The sequence below is a fragment of the Ceratotherium simum genome, chromosome 5 (genome assembly GCF_057802395.1).
Source record: "Ceratotherium simum simum isolate JZ-2026a chromosome 5, ASM5780239v1, whole genome shotgun sequence".
NCBI lineage: Eukaryota > Metazoa > Chordata > Mammalia > Perissodactyla > Rhinocerotidae > Ceratotherium > Ceratotherium simum.
In genome coordinates this window covers 91528249-91552684 of record NC_141904.1, presented here as the reverse complement: position 1 = coordinate 91552684, position 24436 = coordinate 91528249, and the positions used below count along the sequence as shown (strand labels likewise).

At 37.6% G+C, this 24436-nt stretch overlaps 1 protein-coding gene across 1 annotated transcript in view; it reads left to right on the top strand.

Moving 5' to 3' along the window:
• TXNRD3 (thioredoxin reductase 3) overlaps positions 1-24436 on the top strand; it is a 79122-nt gene that overhangs the window by 5542 nt on the left and 49144 nt on the right. Inside the window, exon 2 of the mRNA XM_087431702.1 lies at positions 3362-3409. Coding sequence (XP_087287828.1) covers positions 3362-3409 — 48 coding nt within the window. The remainder of the gene's footprint in view (positions 1-3361; positions 3410-24436) is intronic.

Below are 24436 nucleotides of genomic sequence, written 5' to 3'. Positions count from 1 at the left end.
GGTCTATTCTTGAGAATGTTCCATGCGTGCATGAGAAGAATGTGTAGTCAGTTGTTTTTGGATGGAGTGCTCTGTATATGTCTATTAAGTCCATCTCATCTAGTTTTTCATTTAAGTCCATTATTTCCTTATTGACTTCCTGTGTGGATGATCTATCCATTGATGTAAGTGGGGCATTAAGATCTCCTAATATATATTATTGTCTTGTTAATATCTCCTTTTAGGTTTGTTAATAGTTGCTTTGTGTACTTTGGTGCTCCTATGTTGGGTGCATATATATTTATAATTGATATGTCTTCTTGGTGGAGTGTCCCTTTTGTCATTATATACTGTCCCTCTTTGTCTCTCATTACTTGTTTTATCTGAAAGTCTGCTTTGTCTGATATAAGTATGGTGACACCTGCTTTCTTTTGTTTGCCATTAGCTTGAAGTATTGTCTTCCATCCTTTCACTCTGCACCTGTGTTTGTCTTTAGAGCTCAGATGTGTTTCCCGGAGGCAGCATATTGTTGGGTCTTGCTTTTTAATCCATCTGCCACTCTGTGTCTTTTGATTGAGGAGTTCAATCCATTTACATTTAGAGTGATTATTGATATATAAGGTCTTAATGTTGCTGTTTTATAGCTTATTTTCCAGTTCTTTTGCATTTTTTTTGTTTCTTGTCCCATGTGTTTTGGACTACCAATTCAGTTTGGTAGTTCTGTCTTATGACTCTTTTAGTTTTCTCTTTATTTATCATATGTGATTCTATTCTGATTATTTGTTTAGTGGTTACTTTGAGGTTTGTATAAAAAAATCTCATGGATGAGATAGTCCATTATCTGATGGCCTCTTATTTCCTTAGACTAAGTTGATTCGATCTCTTTCCTCTTCCCCTTCTAAGTTATTATTGTCACAACTTATTTTATCTTGTGTTGTGGGTCTGTGTTTAAAGTGATGAGGTTATATTTATTTTTGTTGTTTTTCTTCCTTTGATCTTTGATTTTGGTATTTAGGTGGTTGCTAACCTATTCTTATAAAGATCTACTATTTTTCTGATTTTGTCTACCTAGTTTTCTCCTTGCTCCAAGCTTTGTATTCCCTTTCTCTTCTTTTTTTCAGGCATGAGAATCTTGAGCATTTCTTGTAGTGGGGGGTCTCGTGGCCATGAACTCCCTTAGCTTTTGTTTGTCTGAGAAAGTTATTATTCTCCATCATATTTGAAGGGTATTTTTGCTGGATAGAGTATTCTTGGCTGAAAGTTTCTGTCTTTCAGGATTTTGAATATATCAGTCCAGTCTCTCCTAGCCTGTAAAGTTTCTGTTGAGAAATCTGCTGAGAGCCTGATGGGAATTCCTTTGTATGTTATCTTTTGTTTTTGTCTGGCTGTCCTTAATATTGTTTCTTTGTGATTGACTTTTGCTAGCTTTACTATTCTATGCCTTTGAGAGGACCTTTTCCTGTTGATATATTTAGGCGACCTATTGGTTTCACTTACTGGTATTTCCTCTTCCGTCCCAAGATTTGGGAAGTTCTCAGCTATTATTTCCTTGAATAGGCTCTCTGTTCCTTTTTCCCTCTCTTCTCCCTCAGGAATACCTATAATTCTTATGTTACATTTCCTAACTGAGTTGGATATTTCTTGGATACTTTCTTCATTTCTTTTTAGTCTTAGTTCTCTCTCCTCTTCCATCTGCAGCATATCTGTATTCCTGTCCTCAGTAATGCGAATTCTTTCCTCCATATTGTCAGCTCTGTTCTTTAAAGATTCCAGATTTTCCTTTATCTCCTCCATTGTGTTCTTCATCTCCATCAATACTGATTGGTTTTTTCTTGATGATTTCAATCTCTTTTGTGAAAAAACTCCTTGTCTCATTGAGTTATCTGTGTTTTCTTGTAATTTGTTGAGCTTTTTTATGATAGCTATTTTGAATTCTCTGTCATTTAGGTTATGAATTTCTGTGTCTTCAGGGTTTATTTCTGGGTACTTGTCATTTTCCTTCTGGCCTGGTGATTTAATGTACTTTTTGCATCGTGCTTGCTGTATTCGGTTTGTTTTTCCTCATCCAGGAAATATCTGGTTGCAGTTTCCACCTGCCGCCACCGGGTGGAGGTAAAAGGCTGTGTAATCGGAGCCCACTGCCATCCACGGCTGCTCTGACTGATCAGCTGAGCTGCAGTGCGGGCTGTGTGTGTGTGGGGGAGGGGGGGCTTCTGGTTCTTTTCTCGCTGTCTGCTCTCCTGGGGTGCTCAGATGTTGATGGCACCCCCGCAGCAGTTCTGACTCCTCCATGTGGGAGTTTCCCACAGGCTGAGAGAACTTGGAGAGCTACGGTTTTCCTGCCGAGGGCTGGCCTTCCCCCATCTCTGGGAGAACGCTGACCCAAGTCTCCAGTCCGATTGGGAAGGGGAGGATTTCTCCTTACATCTCCCCACTTCCTCCAGGGGCTATAGCATGTCCACTCTCAGATGTGCGGCTGCGTGGGTCTGTCCAATGTCCTTTTGTGCTGTGTGAGTGTCCTTTGTTGGTATGTGAATGTCCTTTTTGTTGCATCTTATCTCCGGGGAAGAGTTTACGGGAAAGCTCACTCCGCCATGATGTTGATGTCACTCTAGGTTGTTTTATTTTTTTGTACTGATTTGTAGGCATTCTTTGTATATTTTGGATACTAATCCTTTGGTGTTGGAAAATCTTCCAGATTTGGCTTTTCTTTTCACTCTCTTTATGGAATCTTTTGGTTAACTGAAGTTTGCAAGTTTAGTATAGTTGAATCTATCACTGTTTTTCTTTTATGGTTTGTGCTTTTTGTGTTTTATTTAAGGATACGTTTCTACTCTGAGGTCATAAAGATACTCTCCTGTTCTAGCTCCTGAATGTTTTAGAGTCTCCTTTTTACACTCACCTTCTTTATTCCATTCAGGTACTCTGCATGTGGTGGTTTTGTCCCTTTGTACCCGGAAGGACTTTTCCTGATTGTCATGTCCTGTGTTGGAGGGAAAGTGCATAGTGGTTGGAAACCATTTAGGTTACATTTGAGCAACAAGGAAAGTTAGGAGGGAGAGCTCTCACACCTCTCTTATTCAAAGTATACAGTTGTCCAAGGTTGAAAGCATTGGAGGTCATTTCAGATTGTTCAGCAAACATCACCTTTTAGGTATGTCATGTTTACAAAGGTTCAACAGGCAGTGTTTAAAAACAAGTACACAAAGCAAGATTAAGAACAATACAACAAGTCCCATTTGTATGATAGTTCTAAACCAGGAGCCTAGACCTGTGGGTAACCAGCTGAATAAATCAAAAGACAGTGTGTTATTGGGTGAAATTTGTTGCAGCCAATATACTTGTCCTCTAATTCTATGTAATTGGGTCTCTATTTCCCCAGAGTTTATTTATCCATGTGTTACTGCACAGACACTTCTCTGCTCAGCAGGTGAGTATCCAGAAGTGCCCTGGCCAATGAGTTAAGCAACCATTGTTGGGTTGCAACTGCTTTGACTGTGGAATATGCCAACTCTTCTAGTGTTAGAGATTCCTGATTATTTGTTCATTGGCACTCACTCTGATCCATGGGAAGAAGGCTCTTCCCACGGAGACAAATCCAGAATCATGCATGCCTCCTGGAAGTTCTCGTTTGAGGTGATTATACGAATTTAGTGGAACTGACCAATGAGAGGCTTCTGATTGGTTATGCAGGGAGAATAGGGTGATGTTTATGGCAAGGGCACACTGTCTTCATACTCTTCAGCTGTCAAGGCAATGAGATGGCCAAGCATAAAGGCTATTGTCGGAGCCTCCACATATGAAAATGTAACTGGGGGTATACGTAAGACTCCTACTTAAGTAACAGTATCCATGGACTCATTTATTGGCATAGAGGCATCACCACCATTTATCCAAGCTTCAGACATTGTGTTGTTACATATTGAGAGGTTGCATAAATATATGCATATATCAACAGGTGTACAAATGGTCTGATTTACAGTGGCCATACTATGGAATTCATCATACAAATATTCATAAGATTTTTTTTTTGTTCCCCAGGTTGGGTTAAAATTAAAGCAAGCAACAAAATTTGATGAGCTAAGTACCCTGACTATAAAATAGGTCTGCAAAATAATTTAAACTTACAATGGCATCTGGAATTCCAGTGAAATTATTTATAGGGTGAACTAGGGGTCATTATTGTTCTAAACAGATCGAGATTTCTGATGGCAAAGCCAGCAATCAGAGAGGTTTCCCCCTTTTGCAAGGGGTTGAGGAATACAGACAAGGCCATTATCCTTCCACAGAAGGGAGGAAGGAAACAAAGTGAGAGATAGCAGTGAAAGAGGTACACAGGCCTGGTCCAGACATCCCTGGAAAGCTGTCTGCCTCGGATGTCGGCTGCTTCTCTTCCAGCTGAATTTGATTTGAGGCCTCCAGGGTTAGTACAGGACTAGATGTCAGGCGGAACCTTCTTCAGCTGTGAGATGTGTACCCAAGGCTCGAGTCCCTGAGGTTTCGCTGCCATCTGAGTAGTGAGGAAGACCTAGTATAGTCCTTCCAAGGAGATTTCAAGGGTAGTAAAAATGGGAAATTTACTTGGGAGATTTGTAGCCAGACATTTAAGGAACCTAGAAGAATTTAGGATCCAGTCCAGCTTACAGGTATATAACAAAACCATAAAGATAATTAATAGGATTAGAATTTAATATCTACAAAGGTGCAAACATAATTTCTTTCTCCACAATTACTCCTATTTTTGTTAAAGATATGGGGCTGGCCTGGTGGCATAGTGGTGAGGTTCACGTGCTCTGCTTTGGCAGCCCCGGGTTCGCAGGTTTGGATCCTGGGTGAGGACCTACACACTGCTCATCAAGCCGTGCTGTGGCAGCATCTCACATACAAAGTGGAAGAAGATTGGTACTGATGTTAGCTCAGGGACAATCTTCTTCAAGCAAAAAGAGGAAGACTGGCAACAGATGTTAGCTCAGAGCCAATCTTCCTCACCAAAAAAGAAAAAAAAAAGGATAATCATAGTAAAACTAATATGTTTGTATTAAACTTGGCCTGATTATTTATATAAATGCAGCAAAAATAGTGATTGACCATATAAGCTCTTTTTAAAGATTGCTTTCTTGGAACCTTGTAAGCAAGGTACTAGGCCAGTTTTTCCAAGCATTTCCTTAAAGCTGGTCATTTCTCAGTCTATGTATATCTTTCTTGAGTATAACATTCTAGTCAAAGCCTTGGTAATGTAGCCAATATTTCCAATTGTGTCTTGTTACAAAGAGAACAAACCTTCATTGAACCCATGTGAAAACATATATTGTCATGAAAAGAATACTTAAGAGTTTCTGAATTCTGGAGGGGTCAGGTAGAGAAAAACATAAGTGTTTTAACCCTTGTTACAAGGATACACTTTGCCGAATTGCTGTAAATTATAAATAGCTTAAAGGAGAGGAGAGAAAGGGGTCCTTTACACCTGGAAAGCAAAACATCAAAGCAATCAGTCGTCGACTCGAGTTCCAGAAATTCCCATCCAGTTGTGTTATGATCTTAAAGTTATCAAAACCTGTATTCCAGAGTATCTGTCCAAGTCTTTCCCATGAATCTCTTTGAAAATGAAACATGTTTGTAAAAGTATCAGAGTAAAACAATAACTGTCTGTAACTGACAAAAGACTTAAAAAAAAGGCAATGGGCAAGTGCAACTGACAAGGAAATTTAGGTATTTTTGTGACATACATTTTGGTAACTAGAAGTACAGATGATAACATTATATTAGGACATATGAAATGTTCAGGAATTTTATACAATTTCTAAAACACTTTTTAGTAACATTTACCCATACAATATAACCTAAAAAGGTTTATTATCACTTATTTGACTATGGTTCTTATGTAATTTGACATACCAAATAAGCCTAATTAGTGTAATATCTCTCTTTTCACAAGCAGAGGAAACAAATCTTTTGAGATGTCCTAGATGCCCTCTGGAAAATCCCAAAGTTACCTTTAGGTTGAAAAGACTTCATTTAAAATTTGAATATTTGGGGAAGCTTGTCAAAAATACCAAAGGTTTGGACACTTGACCAAATAGGATTACAGATCATTATGAAATGGCACTTAAGCATCTGTTTGACCAAAGCAAGAGTAAAAGGTTTCAAATACAAAAGGACACATGGTTGTGAGAAAAACTTAACTCTAATACTGAGAAGACTTAGTTCTCTTAGGTAATTAAAGAGCTGATAAAAACAACGCAGGAAATTGCTTTGATAAAACACAAAATCTCTGTTTTCTAGGCATATTACATAAAGGTAGAGAAGTTTTCACAATCTTTTATCAAAAGCAGACCAATAACTGAAGAAAACCTTGTCCTTTCAACAGAAAAGAAAGCCAGTTTTTAATTTTGCATCAGCTTATTTTGGTATTAAAACTCATTTTAAAAAATTGATTTTAATCTTAGCCAGCTTAACCAAACATTAAAACTCCTTTTCCAAGATTCCTTTCCACACCTTCCACATTCCTTTTTACATTTAGATATTGTCATATGTTTCCCTCTTTCCCATTCCAAAATAACCAGCCTCTCTTTAGGACAAAATTACTTTCTTTTCCCTCAACAAAATGCATTTCCATTCCGTATATCTTTTATCAAAATACACATCCTACTTTCCTTGCATATGGAGATGTTTTCCTTTTATTACATATATTGATTAGAATCCTTGATTCCTAGTGAAAAACTAAGAAGCAATTGTGAACTATGTTAGCATTTTGCAGCTTGGTGAACTTATAAATACCTTTTATAAATTTCTAGAAATGTGCCTTTTTTTTTTTTTTTTTTAAAGATTTTATTTATTTTATTTTTTCCCCCCAAAGCCCCAGTGGATAGTTATATGTCGTAGCTGCACATCCTTCTAGTTGCTGTATGCGGGACTCGGCCTCAGGATGAACGGAGAAGTGGTGCCTCGATGCGCACCCGGGATCCGAACCCGGGCCACCAGCATCGCAGCGCGCGCACTTAACCACCAAGCCACAGGGCCGGCCCAGAAATGTGCCTTTTTTCATAGAAAATTTATCAGCATGTCATAAAACATGTTCACTAATAGACTCAAATACCTTTAGTTTCTATTCCTATTTGCAATATAGGAATAGAAAAAATTCCTATTTGGCAATAAGAAGCCAAAAGTAAATAAACCTATGTTCAGTAATTAATGTTTATTTAATTTGGAAATAATTTAGATACTCAGTGACATCCATTATTTAGTTTAACTTAGTATAAACTTTAATTTTATTTACATTTATTTAAATTACTTGCTTTTGACAATCATGCTTGGATTAGACAGTAAATAGCCAATCATCATTTTAAGTTACTTTCTTAATAACAATTTTTTAACAGAGATAACATAAGCTTAATAAACCCAAATAGAATGAAAGTTGTGTGTCTGCATTATATTCAGCATTGATAACTCCGAAGGCATGCCTGTTTCAATTAAACCAACAGCCTTAAGCTAGCTTTTATTTACAAAAGATTAATCCTAGATCATGTAAACTTGAAAACATTTGGGTTAGTTTCCATTATAATTTCTGACATTTAGGAATACTTAATTTATAACTGCTTAATTTCAAGCCAATTAAACAGAGCTCTTTCTTTTACAAACCAATCTTAGTAATACCATCCAGAGGTAGAAAAATATCACATCTCTATAACTTACATACATAGACAGATGTAAATTCAGATTTTATAGCTTTCATTTTAAAACTTCAGTTATGTCTCAGGTACAATAATATGAAACTTAAAAGAACAGTTGAATCCCAGTCAGTTGAATCCCAGTCGTATTTCTGGCAGATGGACTAAGTTAAGGTTACTTGTTCAGATGGCCAAAGCCTTTTACTAAAGATTTTTATTTGCATGCTGAAAGGATCCTTTTAGGACTGCTTTTGCAGTTATTTTGTCTGTTATCAAAAGTCTAGGTTAATTGCTATTGAAATTTTTCCTTCTACTTTTTTATTTCTTCCAGTTAACCTAGAAATAGCAATTAGGGGCCCAGTATTTGAATCCTCTGAGGGTCTGATTTTAAAGGAGCAGGTTTTCGCAGAGGGGGAGAGAGGAAGATGGCACTGGGGGTGAAGTCGGAGACAAAGGAGTCTGGGAAAACAAACAAGATGGCGCCTGAGACAAAGGAGGAGGAGGGGAACACGAGGCTCCAGAAGCCATTTTGTTCTCCTTCCGTTTTCTAGTTGTTTTGGTTAATTTAGACAAGGTATCTTGTAATGAGGTGTTTTTAGAGCTGTGTGCGCATCCAGAAGCTTCCAAATACCAATGAAAATAGGCATACCATTCATTTTGCTTAATTTTAGAGCTATGGTCTTCCAATTTGGTTTTAAGAAAAGCGAATTTGGGGAGATCAAAAGTTCCACATAATGGCCATTCTAATTCTGGACTGCTCTTGGTCAGTTTGGCCCAGTTGGTTAAAAATGTGCATGTAGGGGACCCAAAGTTCTCAAACGTAAACCCAGCTAGGGTCCCTGTGTTACCAGCACCGGTCAGATCGGTGCGGTGGGGTCCCAGGTTCTTGGTCCACAGACACAAAAGAATTTGAGAGTGGACACACAGCAGAAGTTTTAACAGAGGAAGATTTATTAGCAAAGCGAAAGTACACCCCCAAGGGGAGGGGCGGGCAGGCTCGAGGGAGCAGCTGCACCAAAGTTGTGGTGGTCAGTGGTTTTGGAATGTTGGTCCGGGGGTGGGTGAGGGTCTCAGAACGTGTGCCAGTGGGAGTACTGTTTCTACCTTCACGTCAGGAGGGGGAGATTTTTTCCTTACATAGGCATCTCCAGAACTGTCATGGCGTGGGGGGCGGGGGGGCAGTCAAAACCACAATGTGAATGAGGGTATAATGAGGCTTGGGGCTACTCTCGCTCAGGGTTGGGGTGAGTCCTGCGCGTCAGAAGAGTCGCTGCTCAGCAATTAGGATGCTGCACCTGGTGGAGTGTCCTTGCTCCCAGCTCATATCTAGCTTTCTGCCTATCTCACCCGAAGGAGGGTTTCCCTTAGAACATTTAGATGACTGGGATTCCCATTTCTGAAATTTCCTTTGAGGACCCAAGAAAGTTTCTAGAGTCCTAGCCCTGATCGCTGGAGGAATCTAAAAACAAAAGAAAGTTGTTAGATTCACAGCCTTGATTCCAAAAGAAATCTGAAAACCAAAGAAAACTCTTGGATTTTCAGCAAGCCTGAGTCCCAAAAAGAACTGTGGTACCTTCAAAAAATAACTGAATACTCACCACGGATGATGCCTTGAACCCAAGGACAGAGCCTTGAATGAGGAGGACAAAGTCCCTCCCCCAAGCCTCTGCCGAACCCAAATAAAATTAGAAAGCTCAGAATGCAAGGGGAGCAGAGCTTGGAATCTGAGAGGAGACTCACCAAACTGAAAGTAGGCAGCAACTCACGGAAGTGATGAGCGCAAGGGGCCCAGGGCAGGTACCTCGCTCGATTCACGGGGGTTGTCATCCCTTGGGGGTCACCTCCTTTGGATCCCACTTTCTGAAACCATATATGTCAACCTTAAAAATAAAACAGCCAGTTATTTCCCAGCAAAACGAGTTTATTTGGGAATAGCCAAAGAATTGCAATTCAGGATGTGTGTGCTAAGGCGGACCATTGGCAAATCCAATAAACAGGGTAGAGGAACGATATTTTACAGAGAAAAAGGAAGAAATTGGGAGGGGTTGTTTTGAACAAGAGTCCATTGGAGAAAAGCAATTCAGGGTGGTGATGGTTTCTCATTGGCTGAGTTGCTGGGGTAGTTGATTTCTGTTGGGGGTGCAATGTACATTTCTTCTCTAAGTAAGGATTCTTTCTTGTTGATTTCTGTTGCTGTCTGTAATTGACTATTTTTCCTGTAATTGACCTTGAGTGGTAATGCATGGGAGCTCCCCCTGCTGGCCTCCTGACTCCATTTTAAATGAGGTTTGTTTTTGTTAATTTTCACATCCTTGAGGGATAAGTTGGATGTCTGTAGGTGAGGAAGAGTATCTAGCTAAGGAATTAGTATAAGCAAAGGTAGATGATGATGAAATGAAAATAGAGTGGCTGAACATAGACTATATGAAAAGAAATAAAGAGAGTAAATTGGAAGATAGCTGGAAGTTTAGTTTCAAAGTCATATTGAGGAGATCTTAAAATGCTTGCTGGTAAGTCTGGACTTAATGATGTAGGCAAAGAAAAGTCATCTCAGACTTTTGAGAAGAGGCGTGAAAGGGTCTGACCTGTGATTTGAAGTCTGGTAGTATGAAGGCTAGACTAAGTGGCAGATAGGCTAGTCAGGAAGTTACTGTTACAGTCCGATACAAGATAATGGCCCAAACTAAATAGTGAAGAAAATGCCCTGGTTTTTTTTTTAAACCCCTTCCCCACATTAATTTTAAGCCATGTTTCCCCAATCCTGAATTCATACATTTGTGGATTAAAAATTTATACTTCCATTTGTTAGCTTTTTTTTCCTGTAGTAAAATATACATAACATAAAGTTTACTATTTTAACCGTTTTAAGTTAAGTAGCATTAAGTACATTTACATCGTTGTGCAACCATCACCACCATCCATCCACAGAACCTTTTCTATCTTTCCCAACTGAAACTCTGTACCCATTAAATTCTAACTCCCTAATCCCCCTCCCCCCTGGAAGCCACCATTCTACTTTCTGTTTCTATAAATGTGGCTACTCTGGTTGCCTCATATAAGTGGAATCATGCAATTTTGTACTTTTGTGCCTGGCTTATTTCATTTAGCGTAAGGTCCTCATCTACATCATAGCATGTGTCAAAATTTCCTTCCTTTCTAAGGCTGAATAATATCCCATTGTATATATAGACCACATTTTGTTTATTCATCTGTTGATGAAGACTTGGGTTGCTTTCCCCTTTTGGCTATTGTGAATATTGCTGCTGTGAAGATGGGTGTACAAATACCTGTTTGTGTCCCTCCTTGCAATTCTTTTGGGTATATACCCAGAGGTGGAATTGCTGGCTCATATGGTATTTCTATTCTTAATTTTTTATTTTTAGTTTTCCATAGTGACTGTACCATCTTACATTTCCCACTATCTGTACAAAGGTTGCTATTTTTCCACATCCTTGTCAACACTTGTTATTTTCTGTTTTTTGTTCTATTTTGTTTTGATTATAGTTATGTGTGTGAAGTGGTATCTCATTGTTATTTGATTTGCATTTCCCTAATAATTAGTGATGCTGAGTATCTTTTCATATGTTTGTTGGCCATTTGCTAATGGCCAGTATCTTCTTTAGAGAAATGTCTATTCAAGTACTTTGTCAATTTTTTCATTGGGTTACTTTTTTGTTTGTTGGGTTTTAGAAGTTCCCAATATATTCTAGATGTTAATCCTGTATCGCATATGTAATTTGCAAATATCTCTCTAATTATGGGAGTTGCCTTTTTTTACTCAGTGGATAGTGTCCTTTGAGGCACAGTTTTTAATTTTCATGAGGTCCAATTTGTCTATGTTTTGTTACCTATGTCTTTGGTGTGATATCCAAAAAATTGCAAAATCCAATGTCATGAAGCTTTTGCCCTGTGTTTTCTTCTAAGAGTTTTAGCTCTTACACTTAAGTCTTTGATCCATTTTGAGTTGATTTTTGTATATTGTATTAAGTAAGGGTCCAGCTTCATTCTTCTGCATGTGTATATCCAGTTTTCTCAGCACCATTTGTTGAAAAGACTGTCCTTTCCTCGATGAATGGTCTTGGCACCATTGTCAAAAATTGTTTGACCTTATGTGTGAGGTTTTATTTCTGGGCTATCTGTTCTCTTCAGTTGATCTGTTGTCTATCTTATGCCAGTACCACACTGTTTTGGGTACTATAGCTTTGTAGCAATTTTTGAAATCAGGGCCTGTAGACGTCCAACTTTATTCTCATTTTTCAAGATTCTTCTGGCTTTTCAAGTTTCTCTTGAGACTCCATATGAATTACAGGATGGATTTTTCTATTTCTGCAAAAGTCATTGTAGGGATTTTGATAAAGACTGCACTGAATCTGTGGATGGTAGTATTGATATCTTAACAATATTAAGTCTTCTAATCCGTAAACATGGGATTTCTTTCCATTTATTTGTATCTTCTTTAATTCTTTCAGCAATGTGTTGTAGTTTTCAGTGTACAAGTCTTCTCCTCCTTGGTTAAGTTTATTCTTAAGTGTTCTTCTTCATGCTATTGTAAGTGGAATTCTTTTCTTAATTTATTTTTGGATTATTCTTTGTTACTATATAGAAAAGCAGCTGATTTTTGTGTGTTGATTTTGTATCCTAAACTTGGCTGAATTTGTTTATTAGTTCTAACAGTTTTTTTGTACAATCTTTAGGGTTTCATACATGTAAGATCATGTTGTCACTGAACAGAGATAATTTTACTTTTATTTCCAACTTGGTTGCCTTTTATTACTTTTATTTCTTGCCTTACTTCTCTAGCCAGGACTTCCAGTACTATATTGAATAGAAATAGTGAAAGTGGGCGTCTTTGTCTCGTTCCTGATCTTAGAGGAAATGCTTTCAGTCTTTCACATCAAGTATGATGTTAGCTGTGAGCTTTTCTTATATGTCCTTGATTATGTTGGAGGTAATTTCCTTCTATTCTTAGTTTGTTGAGTGTTTTTGTCATGAAAGGGTGTTAAATTTTCTTAAATGCTTTTTCATCCATTGAGATAATCATGTGGTTTTTTTCTTTCATTCTGTTAATGTAGTGTACTACGTTGATTTATGTTTGTATGTTTGAACCATCCTTGTATTCTAGGAATAAATCCCATTTGGTCATGGTGTATAATACTTTTAATATGCTGTTAAATTCATATTGCTAGTATTTTGTTGGGAATTTTTGCATCAATATTCCTTATGGATATTGGTCTGTAGTTTTCTTGTAGTGTCTTTGATATCAGGGTAATGGTATACTCATAGAATGAGTTTAGAAGTATTCCCTCTTCAAGAGTTTGAGGAGGATTGTTGTTCACTCTTCTTTATATGTTTGGTGAAGCTATCCAGTCCTGAGCTTTTCTTGTTGGGGGGCTTTTGATGACTGATTTAGTCTCCTTACTAGTTATAGGTCTATTCACATTTTCTGTTTATAGATGATTCAGTCTTAGTAGGTTGTATGTTTTTAGGAATTTATCCATTTCATCTGGGTTATCTGATTTGTAGTGTACAGTTGGTCATAGTACTCTCTTGTAATCCTTTCTGTTTCTGTTAAAACAGTAATAATGTTTCTCCTTTCATTTCTGATTTTAGTTATTTGAGTCTTCTGTATTTTTTTCTTAGTCAGTTTAGCCAAAAGCATGTCAATTTTGTAGATCTTTTTAAAGAACCAACTCTTAGTTTCATTGATTTTTCTATATTTTTTCTATTCTCTATTTTGTTTATTCCTGCTCTAATCTTTATCATTCTCTCCTTTTTGCCAGCTTTGACTTGAGTTTATTTTTCTAGTTAAGGGGTAAAGTTAGGTTGTTGATTTAAGAACTTCTTTTTTTCATTTTATTGAGATCATAATAGTTTATAACTCTGAAATTTCAGTTTTACATTATTATTTGTCGGTCACCATATACATGTGCCCCTTTACCGCTTATGCCCACCCTTCAACCCCCTTTCCCTCTGGTACCTACCAATCTGTTCTCTTTGTCCATGTGTTAGTTTATTTTCCACATGTGAGTGAAATCATACAGTGTTTGTCTTTGTCTGGCTTATTTCACTTAACGTAATACCCTCCAGGTCCTTCTGTGTTGTTGTGGATGGGACGATTTTTTTGAATGGCTGAGTAATAGTCCACTGTCTGTATATACCACATATTCTTTATCCAATCCTCAGTCGATGAGCACTTGGGTTGCTTCTGCTTCTTGGCTATTGTGAATAATGCTGCAGTGAACATACGGGTGCATAAATCTCTTTGAATTATTGATTTCAAGTTCTTTGGATAAATACCCAGTAGTGGGATAACTAGGTAGTGTGGTATTTCTATTCTTAATTTTTTGAGGAATCTCCATACTGTTTTCCATAGTGGCTGCACTAGTTTGCATTCCCACCAGCAGTGTATGAGGGTTCCCTTTTCTCCACATCCTCTCCAACATTTGTTATTTTTTGTTTTGGTGATTATAGCCATTCTAACAAGTGTAAGGTTGATGTCTTAGTGTAGTTTTGATTTGCATTTCCCTGATGATTAGTGATGCTGGACCTTTGTTCATGTGCCTATTGGCCAGCTATTTATCTTCCTTGGAAGAATGCTCATATCCTTTGCCCAGGTTGTTTGTTTTGTTGTTGTTGAATGGTGTGAGTTCTTTATATATTTTGGAGATTAACCGCTTGTCAGATATATGATTTGCAAATGTTTTCTCTCAGTTAGTGGGTTGTCTTTTTGTTTTGTTCCTGGTTTCCTTTGCCTTGCAGAAGCTCTGTAGTCTGATGAAGTCCCACTTGTTTGTTTTTTTCTTTTGTTTCCCTTGTCGAGTATACATGGTATTTGAAAAGATCTTACTAAGACAGATGTCAAAGAGTGTACTGCCTATATTTTCTTCTAGGAGGTTTATGTTCATGTCTTACTTTCAAGTCTTTGTGTGTGGTGAAAGATAATGGTCTACTTTGATTCTTTTGTGTGTGGCTGTCCAGTTTTCCCAAGACCATTTATTGAAGCGACTTTCCTTTCTCCATTGTATGTTCTTAGCTCCTTTGTTGAAGATTAGCTGTCTATATATGTGTGGTTTTATTTCTGAGCTTTCAGTTCTGTTCCACTGATCTGTATGTCTGTTTTTGTACCATTACTATGCTGTTTTGATTACTATAGCTTTGTAGTAGATTTTGAAGTCAAGTATTGTGATGCCTCCAGCTTTGTTCTTTTTTCTCAGGATTGCTTCAGCTATTCGGGGTCGTTTGTCGCCCCATATGAATTTTAGTATTCTTGGTTCTATTTCCATGAAGAATGTCATTGGGCTTCTGATTGAGATTGCATTAAATCTGTAGATTGCTTTAGGTAGTATGGACATTTTCACTATATTTATTCTTCCAGTCCATGTGCATGGAATAGCTTTCCATTTCTTTATGTCATCATTAATTTCTTTCAGTAATATTTTATAGTTTTCACTGTATAGGTCTGTCACCTCCTTTCTTAAATTTATTCCTAGATATTTTATTCTTTTTGTTGTGATTGTAAATGGGATTGTGTTCTTCAGTTCTCTTTCTGTTAGTTTGTTATTAGAGTATAGATATGCAACTTATTTTTGTAGGTTGATTTTGTACCCTGCAACTTTGCTGTAGTTGCTGATTATTTCTAATAGTTTTCTGATGGATTCTTTAGGGTTTTATATAAAATGTCATCTGCAAACAGCGAGAGTTTCACTTCTTCAGTGCCTATTTGGGTTCCTTTTATTTCTTTTTTTTGCCTAATTGCTCTGGCCCAAACCTCCAGTACTATGTTGAATAAGAGTTGCAAGAGTGGGCACACTTGTCTTGTTCCTGTTCTCAGAGGGATGGCTTTCAGTTTTTCCCCATTGAGTATGATTTTGACTGTGGGTTTGTCATATATGGCCTTTATTGTGTTGAGGTACTTTTCTTCTGCACCCATTTTATTGAGAGTTTTTATCATAAATGGATGTTGGATCTTGTCAGATGCCTTCTCTGCATCTATTGAGATGATCTTGTAGTTTTTATTCCTTGTTTTGTTAATGTGGTATATCACATTGATTGATTTGCAGATGTTGAACGATCCCTGTGTCCCTAGTATAAATTCCACTTGATTGTGGTGTGTGAGCCTTCTAATGTATTGCTGTATTCAGTTTGCCGATATGTCATTGAGGATTTTTGCATCTATGCTCATCGGCGATATTGGCTTGTAGTTTTCCTTCTTTGTGTTGTCCTTGTCTGGCTTTGTGATGAGGGTGACGTTGGCCTCTTAAAATGTGTTAGGAAGTGTTCCATCTTCGCCAACTTTTTGGAATAGTTTGACAAGGATAGATATTAAATCTTCATTGAATGTTTTGTAAAATTCTCCAGAGAAGCCATCTGGTCCTGGATTTTTATTTTTTGGGAGGTTTTTGATTACAGTTTCAATCTTTTTACTTGTGATTAGTCTATTCAGATTCTCTGTTTCTTCTTGGTTCAGTTTTGGGAGGTTGTGTGAGTCTAAGAATTTATCCATTTCTTCTAAATTGTCCAACTTGTTCACATATAGTTTTTCATGGTATTCTCTTATACTCTTTTGTATTTCTGTGGTATCTGTTGTAATTTCTCCTCTTTCATTTCTAATTTTATTCATTTGAGCCTTCTTTTTTTCTTGGTGAGTCTGGCTGAGGGTTTGTCAATTTTGTTTATCTTCACACAGAACCAGCTCTTAGTTTCATTGATCCTTTCTATGGGTTTTTTGGTTTCAATTTCATTTACTTCTGTTCTAACTTTTATTATTTTCCTCCTTCTGCTGACTTTGAGTTTTGTTTGTTGTTTTTCTAATTCTGTTAGGTGTAATTTAAGATTGCTTAGTTGAGATTTTTCTTGTTTGTTAAAGTGGGCCTGTGTTGCTATGAATTTCCCTCTTAGGACTGCTTTTGCTGCATCCCATATGAGTTGATATGGTGTATTTTCATTTTCATTTGTTTCCAGATATTTTTTGATTTCTCCTTTAAGTTCTTCATTGATCCGTTGGTTGTTCAGTAGCATGTTGTTTAGTCTCCACGTATTTGTCACTTTTCTGGCTTTTTTCTTGTATTTAATTTCTAGTTTCATAGCATTATGGTTGGAAAAGATGCTTGAGATGATTTCAATCTTATTAAATTTATTGAGGCTTGCCTTGTTTCCTAATTTATGGTCTATCCTTGAGAATGTTCCATGCACGCTGGAGAAGAATATGTATTCTGCTATTTTTGAATGGAGTGTTCTATATATATGTAGTAAGTCCCTCTGGTCTAGTTTTTCATTTAGTTCCGCTATTTCCTTGTTGACTTTCTGTTTGGATGATCTATCCATTGATGTAAGTGGGGTATTAAGGTTTGCTCCTATTATTGTGTTGTTAATATCTCCTTTTAGGTTTGTTAATGGTTGCTTTATGTACTTTGGTGTTCCTGTGTTGGGTGCATATATATTTATAAGTGTTATGTCTTCTTGGTGGAGTGTCTCTTTATCATTATACACTGCTTCTCTTTGTCTCTCATTGCTTTTGTTATCTTGAAGTGAACTTTGTCTGATATAAGTATGGCAACACCTGCTTTCTTTTGTTTGCCATTAGCTTGGAGTATTGTCTTCCATCCCTTCACTCTGAGCCTGTGTTTGTCTTTAGAGCTGAGATATGTTTCCTGGAGGCAGCATATTGTTGGGTCTTGTTTTTTAATCCATCCCGCCACTCTGTGTCTTTTGATTGGAGAATTCACTCCAGTTACATTTAGAGTGATTGTTGATACATGAGGGCTTAATGCTGTCATTTTATCATTCGTTTTCCAGCGGTTCTGTATTTCCCTTGTTTGTCATCCTGTGTCTTTCAGACTACCAGTTCAGTTTGGTAGTTCTCTATGATGGTTTTCTCAGTATTTATATTTTGTGTCTCAGTTCTGATTATTTGTTTAGTGGTTACGATGAGGTTTGTATAAAAAATCTCGTAGATGAGATAGTCCATTTTCTGATAGCCTCTTATGTCCTTAGTCCAAGCCAATTCCATCCCTTTCCTCTTCCCCTTCTCATTTATTGTTGTCACAACATATTCCATCTTGTGTTGTGAGTTGTGGTTAAAATGATGAGATTACACTTATTTTTGATGTTTTTCTTCTCTTTATCTTTAGTGTCATAATTAGGTGTTTGCTAATCTGTTCTGATAGAAAGCTGCAATTTTCTGATTTTGTCTGCCTGATTATCTCCTTGCTCAAGGCTTTGTAAACCCCTTTTTTTTCCAGGTATGAAAGCCTTCTTGATGATTTCTTGTGTGTGTGTGTGTGTGTGTGTGTGTGTAGGGGGTGTCTTATGGTGATGAACTCCCTTTCCTTTTGTTTATTTGGGACAGTTTTTATTTCTCCATTATATCTGAAGGATATTTTTGCCAGATAGAATATTCTTGGCTGAAAGTTTTTTCTTTTAGCATTTTTAATCTATCATTCCACTCTCTCCTAGCCTGTAAAGTTTCTGCTGAGAAATCTGCTGAAACCCTGATAGGGGTTCCTTTGTAATTTATTTTCTTCTGCCTTGCTGCCCTTAATATTTTTTCTTTGTCATCGACTTTTGCCAGTTTTACCACTATATGCCTTGGAGAAGGTCTTTTTACATTGATAGATTTAGGAGTTCTATTAGCTTCTTTTACTTGTATTTCCAGCTCCTCACCCAGCTTTGCAAAGTTCTCAGCTATTATTTCTTTGAAGAAGCTTTCTGCTCCATTCTCCCTTCCTTCTCCCTCTGGAATACCTATAATCCTTATGTTGCATTTCCTAATTGAGTCCGATATTTCTTGGAGAATTTCTTCATTTCTTTTTAGTCTTAGTTCTCTCTCCTCCTCCATCTGAAGCATTTCTATATTTCTGTCCTCCAGATTGCTAATTCTGTTCTCCATAATATCGGCTCTGTTATTCAGGGATTTCAGATTTTTAAAATTTCATCCATTGTGTTTTTCATCTCCAACATTTCTGATTGGTTTTTCTTTATAGTTTCAATCTCTTTTGTGAAGAATTTCCTCTGTTCATTAATTTTGTTCCTGATTTCATTGAACTATCTGAATTTTCTTGTAACTTGTTAAGTATTTTTATGATAGCTATTTTGAATTCTCTGTGATTCAGATTGTAAATTTCCATGCCTTCAGGATTGATTTCTGGGTTATTGTCGTTTTCCTTCTGGCCTGGAGTATTAATATATTTCTTCATACATTCATGACATGGATTTGTGCCTTTGTTTAATGATAATATGTGGTCACAGATTCCACCTGCTATCACTGGGGTGTTCAAGAGCTGTGTATTCTGAGCCCGCCGTGATCTCTGGCATCTGTGCTTGTTCTTTGGAATCTGCTGACAGGGCCCGTTTGCGATTGCCAGCTCGCCCCCTTGTGGCTGCTGCTTTTCTAACATATGCATGGGCGCTCTGGCCAACCGGCTGAGCTAAAGCGCTGGGCAGGTAGAGGGGTGATTTCTTTCACATGTGTAATCCCAGGGGTGTTCTCTCCCTGACCTCGCTATATGCTCTCCTGGGGTGCTGGCTTGATGAAGACAACCGCGCAATAGCTTAGCCTCCTCTGTGTGGAGGTTTCCCCTGGGCTGTGAGGGAACTTGGAAAGTGAAGGCGTTCTTATGGAAAGCCACCCCTCTCTCCTCTTTTCTCAGAGCTGCGTGTGGTCCTGCACCCTAGAACACTGCCGGGGAGGGAGAGGAGATCCCTTTACCTCCTTCCATTTCCTGCCGGGGGTCCAGCACCTCCACCTTCAGACGTATGGCTGCGTGGGTCTCTCAGACGTCTTTTGTGTTGTGTGAATGTCTTCTGTTGGTTTATTAATGTCCTTTTCATTGTATCTTAGGGGGGAGAGTCTAAGGGAAGAGCTCACTCTGCCATGATGCTGATGTCACTCATCCCAAGAACAGCTTTTTTTTTTTTTTTTTTTGAGCAAGATTCACCCTGAGCTAACACCCACGCCAATCCTCCTCTATTTTTTTGTACGTGGGACATCTCCACAGCATGGCTGGTGAGTGGAGTAGGTCTGCACCCAGGATCGAACTCGTGAACCTGGGCTGCCAAAGAGGAGTGCACAAAACTTCAACCACTTAGCCATGGGGCCAGGTCCCTACGAACTTCTTTTTTAATGTAAGCATTTACAGCTATAAATTTTCTTCTTATCACTAATTTTATTGCATCCTATAAGTTTTGGTATGTTGTTTTTATTTTCACTTGTTAAGATATTCTCTGATTTCCCTGGTGACTTCTTTTTTGACCCATTGTTTAAGAATGTGTTTAATTTCCACATATTTGTGAATTTTCTAGCTTTCCTTCTGCTCTTGATTTCTGGTTTCATTCTACTGTGATTAGAAAAGATAGTTTGTATAATTTTCATCTTTTTATTAAGACTTATTTTGTGACCTAGCCTATGGTCTGTCCTAGAGTATATTCCATATGTACTTAAGAGAAATTTGTATTCTACTTTTGTTGGGTGGAGTGTTATGTAATAGATCTGTAAGGTCCAGTTTGTCTATAGTGTTCTTCCAGACCTCTGTTTCCTTATTGATCTTCTGTCTGGTTGTTCTATCCAATTTTGAAATTCAAGTATTAAAGTCTCTTACTATAGTTATAGTTCTCTCAGTTTCTCTCTTCAGTTTGGTCAGTGTTTGCTTCATATATTTAGAAGCTCTGAAGTTTGGTGGATATATTTTTATAATTGTTATCTCTTTTTGGTAAATTGATTCTTTTTTCATTTTACAATGTCCTTTTTAGGTTTTTATAACAGTGTTGATTTAAAGTGTTTTGTTTTATATCAGTATGACCCTTCCTGCTCTTTTTTGGTTACTATTTGGTTACTTTTTTGGTTACTATTTCTATCCTTTCACTTTCAACATATGTGTATTCTTAGCTCTAAAGTGATTCTCTTCTAGACAGCATAATATTGGATCCTATGTTTATCCATTCTTCCAATCTACGTCTTTTGATTGGAGAGTGTAATCCCTTTACATTTAAAGTAATTATTGTTAGGGAAAGACGTACTTTGGCCATTTCGTTGTTTTCTGTATATCTTATAGTTTTGTGTTCCTCATTTCATTTCATACTGCCTTTCTTGTGTCTGGTTTTTTCTAGTGACACTTTTGTTTCCTTTGTGTATATTTTTGTGGTTACCATGGGGATTACATATAACATCCTAGAGATATAATCTATCTTAAACTGTTACCAATTTAACTTCCATTGCATATAAAACTCTACTCCTTTACAGTTCTGTCCTCCTTTATGTTGTAAGTGTCAGAAGTTATATCTTTATATATTGTATGCTGTTAGTATAGATTTATAGTTTTTTTATGCTTTTGTCTCTTAAATCCTATAGAAGAGTAAAAAATATAATTATGAACCAAAATTTTCATAATACTGGTTTGTATGTTTGTCCATGTGTTTTCTTTTATTGGAGAACTCTGTATGTTCATATGGCTGTGAATTTTTGTCTAGCATTCTTTCATTTCAACTTGAAGGACTACCTATAGCATTTCTTGAGGGCAAGTACAGTATTAACGTACTCCCTCAATTTTTTTTTATCTGAGAAAGTCTTAGATTCTCCCTCATTTTTGAAGGACAGTTTTTTGCCAGATATAGAATTCTTGGTTGATAGTTTTTTTCTTTCAGCACGTTAAACATATCATCCCACTGCCTCTGGCCTGCAAAGTTTCTACTGAAAAATCCACTGATAATCTTATTGAGCATCACTTGGATGTGATGAGTTGCTTTTCTCTTGCTACTTTCAAGATTCTCTCTTTGTCTTTGGTTTTGACAGTTTGATTATAATGTGTCTTGGTGTGAGTCTCTGGGTTTATCCTTGGAGTTTTTTGAGCTTCTTGTATTGTATATCCACATTGTTCCTCAAATTCAGGAAATTTTGGACATTATTTCTTCAAATAAGCTCTCTGCCTCTTCTTCTGAAACTCCCGTAATGTGTATATTGTACCATTTAATGATGTCTATCAAGCCTCTTTCTCCATGTTCATTTTTCTTCTTTCTTTTTCCTCCTTAGGCTTAATTATTTCAAATGGCCTGTCTTCAGGTTCACTGATTCTTTCTTCTGTCTGTTTAAGTCTGATGTTGAACTTCTCTAGTGAATTGTTCAATTCCTTGACTGTATTTTTCACATTTAGAGTTTGTGTTTGGTTATTTCTATCTCTTTGTTGTTGTTCTCGTTTTGTTTATATATCGTTTTCCTGATTTCCTGTAGCTCTTTGTGTTTTCCTCTTTGAGCATATTTAACACAGTTTTCACACCTCTGCCTAGTAAGTTTGTCAATGCAAATATTCCATAGTCAATCTATATATCAAAATTTGGGGTGAGATTATTATGAGTCAGGTTTCAGGACTGTAACCCAAGAGGTAAGGTGTACAGAGTGGTTATATACCGTCTTGGAACAAAGAGCACACATCACATGTGACAGGAATATCCCTTTTACAACAGTCATGAGATTGCTCTGCTAGCACAGCAGGTCAGTGGTCACAAGGTGAGCACAGCAGGTCGGTAATTAATCCTTAGTTTCCAGGAAGAGATGCTTATCCTAAAGAAATGCCAAAATGGGTGGGAAGCTACATGCCTATCTTTAAGGGCATCATTCTCATCTTTGGGACATTGTAAATGTATAAAGCAGATGTACAGTGCATGCTCAACAGGCCATGTTGGGGCTTTCTGGAAAAACAAGGTTAGGCCAAATTAGTTTTAAACCAAATGGCTTCCTCATATACTCCAATATATCCTATTGCTTTTCATTTATTTATCAAGTATAAAGTCTGTATTTGTTTAGCAACGTTTTGGAGATTTATTTTTTCCTTTGAATGGGCTGTGTTTTCCTTTTTCTTTGTATGCATATGATCTTTTCTTGAAAATTTGGCATTATATAAAACAGCCACTTATCCCAGTCTTTGCAGACTGGCTCCATGCTGGGAAAGACTGATCAGCGAAGCATGACGACTTAAGATCTTCTCAGGCCTTTTCTGGGCACTCGTCTTCCTTGGGCCTCTATGTGTGCTTTTCACCCCTGGGCCCAGTTCTCCTGTATATGTGGTTGCTTTAAAGTGTCTTAAATTCCTTAAGAGTCTCCCCCTTGCTTCTTCTTGCGACCTTAGCTGTTATAGTATATTCTTCTGCTTGTAATTTCTTACCCCTAAGTGTCTGCAGATTTGGTTTTCATGAGCCACATCCCCTGCTTCTCATGACTTCCTCTAGCCTAAGATTCTAGCTACTTTGGGCCATTTGAAGTCGGAGTTAGGCATCACAGAGACCAGTCCCTCAGACAGCCTTCAGACAGGATAGAATGTTGCAAAGTTGGTCTTATCTGCTCTCTTCACTTTGTGGCCCAGGCTGCTGCTCTCCTCTTATTGTGCCATGCAGCACTAGGGATTGGGTGGTGCAAAGGAGGCTAAAAATGCCACCACTTCAAATGTGGCATTTTCTTTATTGAGCATTCACCTGGTTGCTGTAGATCTTTGACCAGCTTCCAGAGCTCATATTAACTCATCTTACTTTGAGATTGTTTATCTTCTTGGATATGTAGATTACTGTTTTTCATCAAATTTGGGACTTTTTTTGGACATTTCTTCAAATATTTCTTTTGTTCTTTTGTTTCTCTCTTTTTTTGGTATTCACACTATGTGTATCTTGGTGTGCTTAATGGTGTCCCATATTTCTCTAAGGCTCTGTCCATTTTTCTTCATTCTTTTCTCTCTGTGGCTTGAGATTGCATAGTCTCTATTGATCTATTCTAATGTTTGGTAATTGTGTCAGTTCAGATCTTTTGAGGCACTCCAGTGACTTTTCATTTTCATTATTGAACTTTTCATTTCCATAATTTCTACTTGGGTCTTTTTTATAATTTTTATCTCTTTATTGACATTTTCTACTAGATGAGACATTATCATCATACCTTTCTTTATCTCCTGAAGCGTAGTTTTCTTTAACACTTTGAGTGTATTTACATTGACTACTTTGTTGTTTAGCATGACACCTGGGCCCTCTCAGAGGCAGGTTCTCTTGCCTGCTTTTTTCCCTGTGTATGGATCCACTTTCCTGTTTCTTTGTAGGTCTAGTAATGCTTTGTTGAAACCTGGGCATTCAGATACTGATCCCCTCCTCTTCTGTCGTGTGTTTTTGTTTGCTTGTATATTTCTTTATAGCAAGTTGGCCGCATTATTTTAGGAAAGTTTATTTCCACCTTAAGGTGGAGCCTCTGATGTCACTCCTCAGAGGGTGCAGCCTTGGGTATGTACACAGTAACTCTGAGGTGACAGGGATTTTAGCATGGCTCTCATTGACTGTATTATATTGTTTGTCTCTGGTGGTGTCATACCCAGACCTTAAGCTCCACTAATTGCAGGCTAGTTGCTCTACTGTTTTTGATCACACCCTGGGGTGTAAATTGCTCCATACTCTGATCCAGTTAAATCTGGGCCCCTTTGCAGGAGTAGCTTTTAAGGCAAGTTTGAGGTTTGTCCTGACCCTAGAAGGGCTCTTCTTAGCTGTTTCTTTCCCTGGTTCTCTCTGGTAAACTAGCCGGCTTACAGGTTAGCTTGTTACTTTAATGGAGCTGCCAGCCTTCTCTTAATTCCTTACCTCCAAAATCTCCGTTGTTTTCAAGAATGCCTTTAGACTTGGACTTCCTCACAGGTTTTCAAATAAAGTCAGTTTCTTTGAGTAGAGCTTTGGAGCTTTCTGATCTTATGGTTTACCTCTTCCCCTGAGAAAAATCTCTGAGACCTTTCTCCAGAGCTGGGGGTGGGGACAGTGCCCTGATTCTCTTGGAT